Source organism: Eretmochelys imbricata, chromosome 22, assembly GCF_965152235.1.
Source record: "Eretmochelys imbricata isolate rEreImb1 chromosome 22, rEreImb1.hap1, whole genome shotgun sequence".
In the NCBI taxonomy this organism is placed as follows: Eukaryota; Metazoa; Chordata; order Testudines; family Cheloniidae; genus Eretmochelys; species Eretmochelys imbricata.
This window is the reverse complement of record NC_135593.1, coordinates 14,919,005-14,931,192: the sequence shown is the minus strand read 5'-3', so window position 1 is coordinate 14,931,192 and position 12,188 is coordinate 14,919,005. Positions and strand designations below refer to the sequence as shown.

The 12,188-nt window shown below is 46.2% G+C and overlaps 1 protein-coding gene across 1 annotated transcript; it reads right to left on the bottom strand.

Annotated features, from left to right (window-relative positions):
• Positions 1-580: 580 nt before the first annotated feature.
• On the bottom strand, positions 581-9,852 carry POU2AF3 (POU class 2 homeobox associating factor 3). Its single transcript, XM_077839644.1, has 5 exons — positions 9,849-9,852; positions 8,251-8,345; positions 4,215-4,272; positions 2,239-2,468; positions 581-919 (listed from the first exon to the last, which is right to left on the bottom strand). Exons 1-5 carry the CDS (start codon positions 9,850-9,852, stop codon positions 581-583), a joined length of 726 nt encoding a protein of 241 aa, XP_077695770.1.
• Positions 9,853-12,188: the final 2,336 nt, after the last annotated feature.

Here is a 12,188-nt window from a genome sequence, read left to right as displayed (position 1 = left end):
AAATATAAGAAATGGATTGGAAGAGAAAACATTGGCCCTGATCCAGCAATCACTTACACAACTGAGTAACTTTTCAAACCCCAGGAGGCCCATTGACTTCATGTGCAAAGGCCCCACTTTACTCACATAAATATGTATTTGCAAGAGCAAGACCTTTGACTATAGCAGAAGCGACCCCCTCCTACCCCCCGGTGGCTGGAAAAAAAATCAGATTTCCTCAGAATAACCTAAAGAATCTTTATAAACTTAACAAGAAGGAATGTGCTCCAGGAATCTGTACAAAATTATTTATTTGTAATAACAAAAACTTGTTTAGTGAAGCATTCACTGAAAGCTACTTTGTTTTTTTTTTTGTTTGTTTTTTTATGAAATACAAGACAGAAGGACAACTGGAGCAATGCTGTGAGTCTTAAAACATTGTTACCCATGAGGACTAAATTAACACCTGGAGCATACCAGGTGAAGTAGTGTAGAGTAAACTGAACTTTGTGTTAGACAGTGATGTTTTGCATAGTTCATAGGCAGTTAGCTGATTTGGATACCTGTACGTATGTACATATATATAAAACTATCATCTCCATTAACTGTAGCAGATGTCGTAGTTTCTATCCCTTCTAAAGAAGTCATCTGCCATTGTCATGGTGCCAGGATAGTCCATACAGTCTGCACTTGGATAAGGGAAATACTCTGATACTCTGAATGTATCCAAGTGCTCTGAGGCACAGGATGAGCAGTAACAGGCAGAGGGGGAGCAGCTGTACTGCGGATGGGAGCACTCCTCGAGAGGATAGCCGTAGTTCGTGGTGTCTAGAGGACAAAGAGGGCTGATGTTCAGTGGAGCAAAAGGAGGCAGTTGAGGTGGGGAGTAGCTATAGTCTAATGGGCTGGACAGGTCAGACGAGGCAGGAGATCCAGGAACCTATAACAATGGAGAGAAAAGAAAATGTGGTGGGAAATGAGGTCACTAAAAATGGGTGTTCAAATAACTACACAGACCAGAAAAAATACACTCTTAATTACAAGGCCCTGAATGCATGACCACATCACACCCCATTCTGGAGTTATCCTGGTCCATTGATACTTCCAGAGTTTTGAAATCAGTGGGCTTCACAAAGTGACTGTGAACTCATCAAGATGTCAGAATGTGTGTGTGGTTCTTCTGGAAGCACCGCCCTGATCCCGCAATGAGCTCTGTGCACGAGGACCTCTGCACCCACCCTGAGTCCCGGTGACTTCAGTGAATGTCTGTGCTGACAGAGGGGTCCATCTGGATACAAGTCACTGCAGGATCGGCGCCTTAGTGCTCAACAAGGGAGCATGCTAGAGAAAAGTGCCACATATGCCAGGTGATAGCCCTGAACAGGGGCTGCTCGGCCCCAGTTCTGTTCTATACAAGTTTGTGTAGAATAACAAATTCCAGCAAGACATCATTGGGGTAACTGGCTTTGCCACAATTTTTTTTGATGAATAACTGGGATATCTGAGGACACTGCACTCTGTTTGGTGTTGGTCCTTTAACCCTCCTGCCATGAGCATGTAGAATGCATGTCACTAAATGACATGTTATAAACGTAGCTGTTTTCTAAACTGCTAGTTACATGCAGTTTTAAACCCTCCTGTTTCACAGCATAAGCCAACCTCTACCTGAGGAGGGTCAGGAAGGAACTTTGTAGTGGGCAGGTTATTCCATTACTGCTGACTTCAGGGGTTCTTGCACCTGCCTCTGGAGCTATCAGAACAGAATACTGAACCAGGTGGAACAATGGTCTGACCTGGTCTGGCAGTTCCTATCTTGCTATTCATGAACATGTCAGTGGCATTAATTTAACCCTTAGGATCCAGGGGGGTGGATTGGGGTTGTCCCCTGGCCCCTCCCTAAAGCGGTTCCATGGATTACAGGTAGGGGAGAATAGTGTATTGGAAGTGACATGCCTCAATTCTGCAACCTCAGGTCAGGATCAACAGGTTCCTCATGCCCTCTCCCAGGATATGAGAGAGCCCCAATTCTACACGGAATCCCAGACTCTCCCCTCCACCTGTGGAGTTGTTGGAAATGAATCATGCTCATGAAACCAGTCTGAACCCAGAGCCTCAGGGAGTGGGGATTTTTATTTTGCCCATTTCGTTTCCCTTCTTGATTTCCTTGCTGGACGTGCTTAGGTGATTTCGCTCAAGGTGGTGCAAGCTATAACTACAGACACCACCAGTCCAGCTCAGTAAAGAACGCAACCAACTTACCAGGCTCTGGTTAAAGCAGAGAGGGGTTGACAGGAAGGTGTCTGGGTTATAGTGGGTAGAAGTCTGTAGAGCACTCAGGGATGGGTCCATAGGCGGCTCTGTCTGAAGATAGGTATCAACCAGTTGCTCCAAATAACTTGGGTTTTCTTCACAGGAAATGCAATTTGGAAACTGCCGTGGCTGGAAATAGTTGGGGGCAGAAGAGACAGGTTCTGCATCAAAATAAGCTGCTAGGAGAGGAAGAGAAAAAAGGAGAGTGTTCAGTACTTGTGCTTACAAAGGGAGGCTAAGCTAGCTGTATGTTTCCTTTGAGTCAGGCTGGGATACCCTGGTCTGTGCTGAGCAGCATCTTGTGTGGCAACCAGTCCCACGGAACACAGTGAACTAGACATGGAGGAAAGGCTCTTCAAGTGTAGACTGAGATTTCCAAAGGGTTCTATGAGAGTTAGGTGCCTAGTTCCCATTGAAAGTCAATGCGGGCTGGGGGGGAATTTTTCAGAAGTGCCTGAATGACTAGGGAGCTTAAGTCCTCTTGGTTTCCCATGGGGACTTAGGATCTAAGTCACTTAGTGCTTTTGAAAATTGTGGGATCCAACTCCCTTAGCTCCTTTGAAAATTGCAGCTTGACTCTGAAAGTAAATCCAAAGCAAGCCTGAGAGCATGTAACGCAGTGCTGTGCTGCTGCTCTTTTACCAGTTGGGTTTTGCCTTTAGCCTCTGCTGAACTCCGTGTTCCAGGGATGCACGTCTCCTTTAAAACAAAAAATAGCTTCTCATCTTCATAAGCAAGGACAGAGGCAAAACACTCGAGAGACCAGAGCTGTCCCTACATTACTTCTGAAAAATTTGGCGAGTATGTAGATGATACAGACCTAGGTTCAGCTGGTGTCATATGGAAGAGGGCAGGGGTCGAAAAGGCTCTAGGGCCAGATTTTCATTTACACCAAGACCTCTTTGCACTGCAATACTCTAGTACTGGGTATCAATTACCAGAGCGGTGTAAATAAGAATTTGCCCCTCTAGGCTTGACTACATTTCATGTTAAATTCAGCTGTTCTCAAACAGTTAATAACAAAGCCCTGATCTTGCAAACACTTATCTATGCAGGTAGTCCTGTTGATCTCAATGGGATTGCTAGCATGTGTAACATTACTCTCATGCGTAAGTGTTTTCAGGACTGGGACCAAAGTGTTTAACTGGACCGTGGGGAAAAAAACATGCACCCAAAAGAGAGAGAAAGATTTACCAGCCTGAAAAAGGTTATGTGCGTCTCAAGTTTCTATATTAACATAAGCAAATTTAAACCCCAAATATTTATTATTTAAGCATTTCCTTGTCCACGCAATGTATACATGCACACATTTACAGATGAACGGGGAAACTTTCTGGATCTCTTAGCTACCAACATCTAGAGAATAAAAGATCTGAAAAGTCCAAACTAATATTTTTTTCTCCCACCTCCTGGATATTGGTGTCAACCAGGAAGGAGCTGTTTATGCATCTCTGTTGAAAAGACTGACACCCCTTCTGAACTCTACAGGGAGAGGGGGAAAGAAAGAAACTGACTCTGCTGGAAGCTAAATGATTGGCAAGACAACTAACGCTTTAAAACGTTCTGGTCCCATCTGACAATCAGATGAAGGCAGTACCAAGAGATAGAAATCTTGATGAAGGCACCACGGCAGTGTTATTCTGCTGGTAATAAATGTTACCGACTAATTGGAGCTTTGATCCTCTGTAGAAAAGGCAAACTACATGGATATGAAGACAAAATTTCTGCTAGAGTGAGGGCAAAATGTACCCTGCTTGTCTTACTGTATCCTCATCTGCATTTAGTGAGCATTTTTCAGGTTCTGATTGGTTGGATTCCTAATTAAATGGTAGTGCTTGCCTCAAGCCTTGCACCAAGGGCTAAAAAGACTTGGACTGGAGGAATAGGTGGGGGGAGGGGAGAAGGGGGATGCTCTTTGTACCAACCTGTGCAGGGAGGAGAAACAGATTCTGGAAACTGGACACTGCTGCTGCCTCGGGAAACCTGACAAAACAGAACAGAAGGAAAATAGCAAATGCAAGTGTTTCTGTTTTAAGAGATCAAAGGAGATCTTTTTCCTGAACATTGAGGTAAGTCACAATTACCTTTCAAACTTACTTATGCAAACATTAATGATTGTTGTTTTTATTACCTGTGTGTATTACATTCAGTTGTTCTGTTAGTTATGTAGCACTCTCAATCTGTGTAACATTGTATTGTTCCAGAGTGCCACCCAGATTACAATAGATGTGCATTACAATGAATTGTTCTAATGTGAAATATGTAGCTACTCTGATGTCCATTCCATTGTTCCATTACTGTTAATTCACCATAGATGTGTCTATACTTGTTTTAGTCATGTTTTTAACATTTGTTAATTAGCAGGATTATAAATTCTAGTGTGGACATGACACAAAAAAACCTCTAGGGTTCAACATGAGTAGGAACAATTTATAATCGTGTTAGCTAACACGTTTAAAACACAACTAAAAAATCAAGTGCTGCTTACCCTGTGTAGCACCACACATGCGCACCAGACTGAATTGTTCCACTGCACACTTCACTTTGCAATCTACAAGTGTGATTACTCTAATACTGCAACACTTATAAGAAAACTGATAATGTTGTTTTCCCTGAGGATTTGTAAACTGAAACTTACAAAACAACAAGCCTATTAGAAAATCACATCCAACATTATGGGTGAAATCCTGGCTGCACTGAAAACAAAAGTGAGGTTTGCCATCGACTTCAAGGGGACTTCACCCTAGCTATTCAGACTGTGGCTTCTTCTGATCAGATGGTTTTAACTTATGCTGATCAGAGCTTCATTTCTTCCATTCAAAATGTTCCTGAGTTAGAGTGGCTGATTTCCCTATCAAGAACTTCCTAACGTTTGCCCAGTTATTTAACACTTAAACTGTAATTATTCTCTATGGGAGGGAAAAAAACATTATTTAAATCCTGGCAGTTCTGGAAGAGTTGGCAAGATTGATATTCTCTGTTTGGTCTATACGTACACAATATGTAGCCTCTGTTACCTCCCCACTAACAGTAGAGTGGGTTTTAGTTAACTTGCAGGTTCTGTCCTGCAGAACGCTTTAAAGTCTAGCTTTCCATTACACGTGTGTACAGTACCTAACACAATGGGACACTGATCCCTGGGGCTGCCACGATACAAATAAATAATAACTAGTATAAATTCTGTTAAGCACAAAGCTAATCTCCTGCACCGCCAGCTTTGGGTCTCCTTAGTGGATGGAACAATCATAGTGTAAACATTGAGTGAATAGCAAATTAAGACTAGTTCAGTCCAGCCTCTTAACATCCAGCTGGAACATTTATAGAGTATGTAAGTCCTTAGCCATTTTATAGAGGAAGAAGGAAGGGGTGACTTTACACTTAAGAGACAAGTACGCTGCAGCATTTCAGTGCTAGAGGGCTCCATTCACCAACCCTCTTTATTTGTGGTTGCAGGTTGCAGTCTGCTCAGCTTCTTGTGCAATCAACCGCTGCAGAGAGCAGGAGGTGGGAGATTAAATCTGAAAACCATCCAGGCTGTAATGTCATGAACCAGGAAGCAGTAATGATTTACCAACCTCTTTATGCAAAAACACAGGGCAGCCTGAGCTAGAGGGCTCACTTACAAGAGAAGTGGAGTGTTCTGTGTGTGTCAAGTCTGCATGAATATATAGGTCTCCTTAACCCTTTCCTTCTCTCCAAATAGTTTATGGTTTTGAAATGCATTAAAGGCCTTAATTCCACAAAGCACTTAAGCATGTGTATAACTTCAAGCACACACTGGGCCTATTCACATGCTTAAGTGCTTTACTGGATTGCAGCCAGAGTGTCCTGCATTAAGGGCCTGATCCTGCACCAGTAAAGTGTTCTTATTTATTTAAATGGGAGTGGGATCAAGCCCTATTTAAATGGCTCTTTGCTCATACTCACTTTCTAACTTTCTTTCAAGACAAAAGGAAATACATCTCTGGGGTTTTCTTTTTTTTCTTTTTCTTTTTTTAAACATGAAACAAAGTTGCATTACCCATTATAAAAATCCCAAATTTTCAAACACCTTCCAGGGTTTTTTTTAGTACACGTTAAGAGATAAGAGTCAACATTTCCATTGTTACCAGCCTTAACAAACTGAAAAGAAAAATGTTAAAGGAGAAAATTATCCCCTTGAGACAACAAAGATAGAAGATGCATGCACAGTAAAACAGGGCCCCAGAAACTATCTTGTATCAGGCAACACTGAACATCAGCTGCCAGCCAGCTGCTCATTCACCAAGCTTGGCTTGGTCCCTGTGAAATTCTTCACCGTAACCTCCAGTGTTCAGTAACCTAACTAATTTTATGTCATTACCAATTTGGCTACCACACTGTTCACTCCCAGTCTAGATCATCAATAAACATCAGTCCTGGTACAGAACATTGGACACTCAATGTTAACCTTTGGTCATGTTGAAAATTGACCGTTTTTCCCTGTTCATGTCTCCTGGCTAGTTTCTCACCCCTGACAGCACTTTGCCTTTCACCTCAGGGTGACTAATCTCTTGTGAGGCACTTTGTGAAAGGATTACATGATTACCACATACATGATGTTCTCCTGCAGGCACGGTTTTGCTAACACGCTCAGAATTACAACAGATTACAGAGGTGTGATATTCCTTCACAGAAGCCAGGCTGATGTGTCCCTGTGTCATGTTTTGTAACTTCAGTTTTAATTATCGTTTAGTTTGATTCCCTTGATAATGAAGTAAGGCACACTGCTCTACAAATTGCCAAAATCACCCCTCATGCCTTTTTTTTGAAAGAGTGGTAACAAGTTCACTCCCCTCCAGCTCTCTGGTACAGTAGCTGATTCTAATGAGAGGCTACCAATTCTTGCTGACAGATCAGCCTCTTTGTCCTTAAGTTTCCATACCAAGAAAGAAAATAAACTCTTGCGTTTTGCCCCCCGGGAAAATTTGTGTCACGGAGATACTCCCTCTGCACAGGATAATAGCTGCTGCAGTGGCAGAACAATACAGGGGGGATCTGAGCTCATTCCTGGGCATGGATCCAGCACATCTGGAGAGAGCTGAGCTTGACCTTTCACTCTTAGGCCACCAGTGCCTGAGAGTTCTATGGAACCACTGCTTTTGAGACCTGGTCCAAAGTCCATTGAAGTCAATGGAAAGACTTGCATTGATTTCAACTGGTTTTGGAGCTGGCTTCTAGCCCTTGGGGATCAAAGCTAAGACCCTCCTTCCTAGGCCAGCAGGAGTTAGGAGCAGTATGATGCCAGCACATTCAGCCCTGGGAGGATTTGGTTGTGCACCCTCCCCAGGTGCCAGCAGAAGCTGGACGCTGTGCAGAGCTGGTGCCGTCAGTCCCTGGCTGATGACTAAAGGAGCCCCTGAACAATGGAAGACCTTTGGGGGTTTTTGTGGGGGGAGGAATGACATTCTTTTGGGCTCTGAGTGCTACCTCTTGGAGAGGAGAAGACGATGGGAGTCTTAGTACCACATGGAGCTTTACATGGGAGGGTCCTCAAAGCAGGCAACAGGGGCTTTGGTTGAGTCAGATAGAACAGACATTGTCCCCTGCTGCTCCCTAGGGATTCTGAGCAGGCCTGTCTGTCAAGCCTTGTCTACACAGGGGAAATTGACCAGCAGAGTTATTCCAGAGCTGCTGTTCCTGTATAATTGAGCTATTCCAGAATAACTCCCTTGTGGGGAAGGGGGCACTCTCTTCTGGAATAAAAGTGAGCAGAGTAACTAGTCCAGAGCAAACTAATTTTTATTCCAGAATAGAGCATCCAGTTGGGGGAGTTATTCTGAAATAACTAAATTGGTCAGTTTCCTCTTGAAGACAAGCTCTCCGTTTTGCCTGCATCAGCAGCGTCTGCTCCTATAGATCTGACTTCATTAAGTCGATGGAAGAGAAATAGTTTCTTATTCTTAAATTACAACATGGAAGAAGCTAGTATTTTGTCCTTACAGTGGTATCAGTTGCTGCTTGTCGTGCTCTCCTCTGCTGCAATAACTCTTTCACGGTAATCTTTACTCGAACACCTTGATACACCTTGGGTTTGCCTGAAAAATGAGTTTAAAAACAAGGTTGTATGGATGAGAACAACAAAGCAGGCACTTCAGCGTGGTGCTATTTAAAATATCAGAAAGTAAATTCAGTGTGCTCTTGGTCACACTTTATATAAAGGGTATATTTACAAAGACTTTGTAAAGGGTTTATAAATTATTAATAGACTTTTTAATAAATGGTTAATCAGTTATTACAGAATGCCATAGGTCCCTTGTAACCATGACTTATACCCATTTCATGATTGTAATATGCTTGTAACATTTATGAACACTTTGTAGACTATTTGCAAATGTACCCTTAATATATAATAAATATAATTGTGACCACATTTTCTTTTTCCTTAAGAGTTTCTTTTTTTCTTAGTAACAAAGGCTGGAGAAATGAATGTCACTTAGCTCTTCACCTGAAATTCAGAGAACACTTTAGAAAGGAAGACAAGTACAATTATCTCCACTTTACTGATGGGAAGACTAAGGCAAAGACATATTAAGACCCCAATCTTGCAAACACTTACACGCATGCTTAACTTTTAATATTGTGAATAGTCCCACTGACTTCCATCAAAGTTAAGCACATATGTAAGTGTTTGCAAGATCAGGGCCTAAGCAACTTGCATAAAATCACATAGTAAGTCAGTGGCAGAACCAAAAATAGACCCCAGGTACTCTAACTCCCAGCCTTGTCTGCTGGACTATAATGTCAAATTAATTTGAATCTGTACAATAGCCTGAAGTTTTCAATGCAGGAAACAGACATGGGCACTGCGTTCATCCACCATGTTAAGAACAGGAATAAAAACAATGCAAATATGTGGGTGATTATTCTTTTATAGGACTAAACAATACTATGAATAAAATGATTGCGCTTTCAAGAATCACTCTCTGTGAGACCCAGTTTTCTTTCTTTCTTTAATGAGAGGAGTCATTCTCTACAACTCGTTTGTTTCAGACATGCATGTGGGCTTCCATCAGTCAGCAAAAACAATCACCACACACTAGCTTAGTCCGAACTTTGTATTTGGAGTAGTTAAGAATTTGCCTATTGACAAGAAACCACCCCAGACGCTCTTGCTGGAAGAAATATTTAACACCCATTGCAGTTTAGTTCAGTTTTTAGAATTGCTTCATTTTGCACTCAGTATATTTCTCTCTGAAGTGATCCTGCAGAGGCTCGGTAAAACAGACAAACACATTGTAAACCTGGGATTGAATCTTGTAAACCCTTATTCACGTGGCCCCAGTTCTGCTATCAGACCTGGCACTGAAGCTCTCCCTGGGCGCAGGGATCCACCCACACAGATCTGATTGCAGGATCCAGCTCCAACTCCTATTGTGTGCAATGGGAATACTTATGAGTAAGGGCTTGCAGGATCCGGTTCACAGCTAATATTCTGCCTTTGGAGACCCTGCAACATTACCTGGCCCTTGCTTGGATGGGTAATAGAACAGTCCCCTGGGGAACAATTATCTAGCTATGCACTGGTATTTATAATATACCCATCTATTGCCTGTTTGATCCTCTAACAGCAACTTTCAGCCTCTGCTTTGCTGTGACATAGGCAGTGTGTACACGTTGATCCACCACTGGCTGGCACTTGCCACCTTTCACTCCTGCTCTGCCAGGGGTGCTAGATTGACAGTGGAGCCTGTCCCTATCCTAGTGCAGATAGTGTCTCTTCTTAGCGCCACGGGCCTGTTTAAATGACAGCCTGCCATACACAGTGACATTGTCTTTAACGTGGTGCCTGGTGTTAACAGTCCTTGCCCCTCATTGCAGACCACAGGCCAATCAGTGTGGTATCTAGAGGAGGGGGTTCTATTGAGCTGCAAACTAAGCTCTCTGGGGATTATTTATTCTGGTCATTCCATTTTATTTTTGAAAACTGCAAAGTATGTTTCCTTGAATCTGAAGGAGAGAAACATTTAACAGGAACCCTCTGCTCCAAGCCTCTCCTGTTACAAGGGCTGACATCTTTGGCCCTGAGCCAGCAAACCTGCTTAGATTTATGCATGCAAACAGTCTCCTTAGCAGGTTTCAGAGTAACAGCCGTGTTAGTCTGTATTCGCAAAAAGAAAAGGAGTACTTGTGGCACCTTAGAGACTAACCAATTTATTTGAGCATAAGCTTTGGTGAGCTACAGCTCACTTCATCCGATGTCTCTGTTGGCTCTGGGTCAGGCCAACAGAGAGGCAGGGTCCTGCCTGGGCTAAGTGGAGATGTGACAGGTCCCCAGGTCAGCAGCCTGGGACTGACCCTTCACTCCACACTGCCTGCGGTCTGCACCTGCTTCATTTCACCTTCCTGGCAAACCTCAGCATCCATGGGGGGGAGAGCCAGTCCGAGCCTCAGGCCAGGCTGGTCCTTCCCCTGCCTCCCCAAGCTGAGCGCTGAGCTAGGGTTAAATCTGGCTCAGCGGTAGGCAGCTGACTGTGTGGGAGACAAGGGAGGGAGGTTTCCACCCTCCGGCGCTAGCCGGGTCCCGTGGCTGCACCCCGGCCGGGCTCAGGGGGTCGCCCAAGGACCCCAAAGTTCCTCCCAGGCGGGGAGGTCGGGGTGAGGTGCGCAAAGGGGCCCCTTGGGCAGGGCGCCCCGGGGAGATGGGGGGCGGCAAACGGCCGCGCAGGGCGCCCCCGGGTTGGAGCTCGAGCCCAGCGGGGAGCTGCAGGGGGGCGCGCCGGGACTGGGATGCGCAGCGCCCCGTGCGCAGCTGCCTGCGGCCCCCAGCCAGCTCCACTCCCGGGCGCGGCGCGGAGCGGGAGGCCGCTGCGGCTCAGCCGGGCACCTTCCTTCCGGAGGCGGCAGGTCCCCGCTCGGGGTCTGGGATCCCCCCCCCCAACCTTGGCCGGGAAAGCCCGGCTCTGTGAGTAGCTCTGATCGGGGACGGGGGGCAGGCCCCGCACCCCGAGCCCCACTGCGCACCCCCGGGCTGCCCCGTTCCGCGTCCTTTGCGCCGGGGCACCATGCGCCTTGCGCCCCCTGCCAAAACTCCGCATGCCGTGTGCGCCCACCACCCCCTGGGCCGGGAGGGGGCCCCTCCGCAGTTCCGTATCCTGTGCGCCCCCCAGCCTGGCTGCCCCACGCCCTGTCGGCTCTCCTAATTCCCCCGCAGCCTGGCCTGGGATCCCGGCCCTACACCTGCCGGAGGTGAACACAGGGGCTGCCCCCCACCCCTCATCAGTCTGGGACCCCCCGGGGCCGGGCTGTCCCCCATCTCCCCAGGATTAGCCCCCGTCGATCTGAGGCTGTTTCCCCAGGTGTCCCCCCACCCACCCCGCATAATTCAGCTGCTGGCCTCTCCAGGGCAGGCGCAGAGCCAGCTTGAGCTCGGCGCAGGTGTCTGGGGAGGGGAGTTAGGGGTTGCGCTGGGGTGGGGGCTGGAGCTGGGGGGAGCAGCCCCACCTGACACCCTCATGGGCCGCGGGGCGTTTGCTGTCCGGCAGCGCCACTTCTGGTCACAGCGGCCGTGGTACCAGGACACTTCGGGGGGCTCCCCAACTGGGGATCGAGTGTAGGAGGCACGGTTCCCCTTTTCAGCAGCCCTAAAGGGGAGATCTCTCCCTGCCTGTGCCGCATCTCCCCCGGGGGCTGGCTCAGGGGAGTCCTAGGCCTGCCGAGTCCCATTCGGGTCAGATCGTCCCTGAATATTAAAATCCACAACTAGTCACCTGGGAGCGCCGAGTTACGTTCCCAGAGTCTAAATTGCACCCGCGATTGGGCGCGTTAACCCTGAAATCTGCAGCCCCCGGGTGCCAGCGGTCCCGGAGCACTGGCTAAAAGTGCCCAATTTGCAAAGTAGGTTAGGGATGAGCAGCATGTTTTTAAAAGGCTGAAATACT

Coding starts and splice junctions, on each gene's coding strand:
- POU2AF3 (XM_077839644.1), bottom strand. Junction 4,273..8,250: donor AAGCAGCAACTGATACCACT/GTAAGGACAAAA, acceptor CTGTTTTGTCAG/GTTTCCCGAGGCAGCAGCAG. Junction 920..2,238: donor TCTGCTTTAACCAGAGCCTG/GTAAGTTGGTTG, acceptor CCATTGTTATAG/GTTCCTGGATCTCCTGCCTC.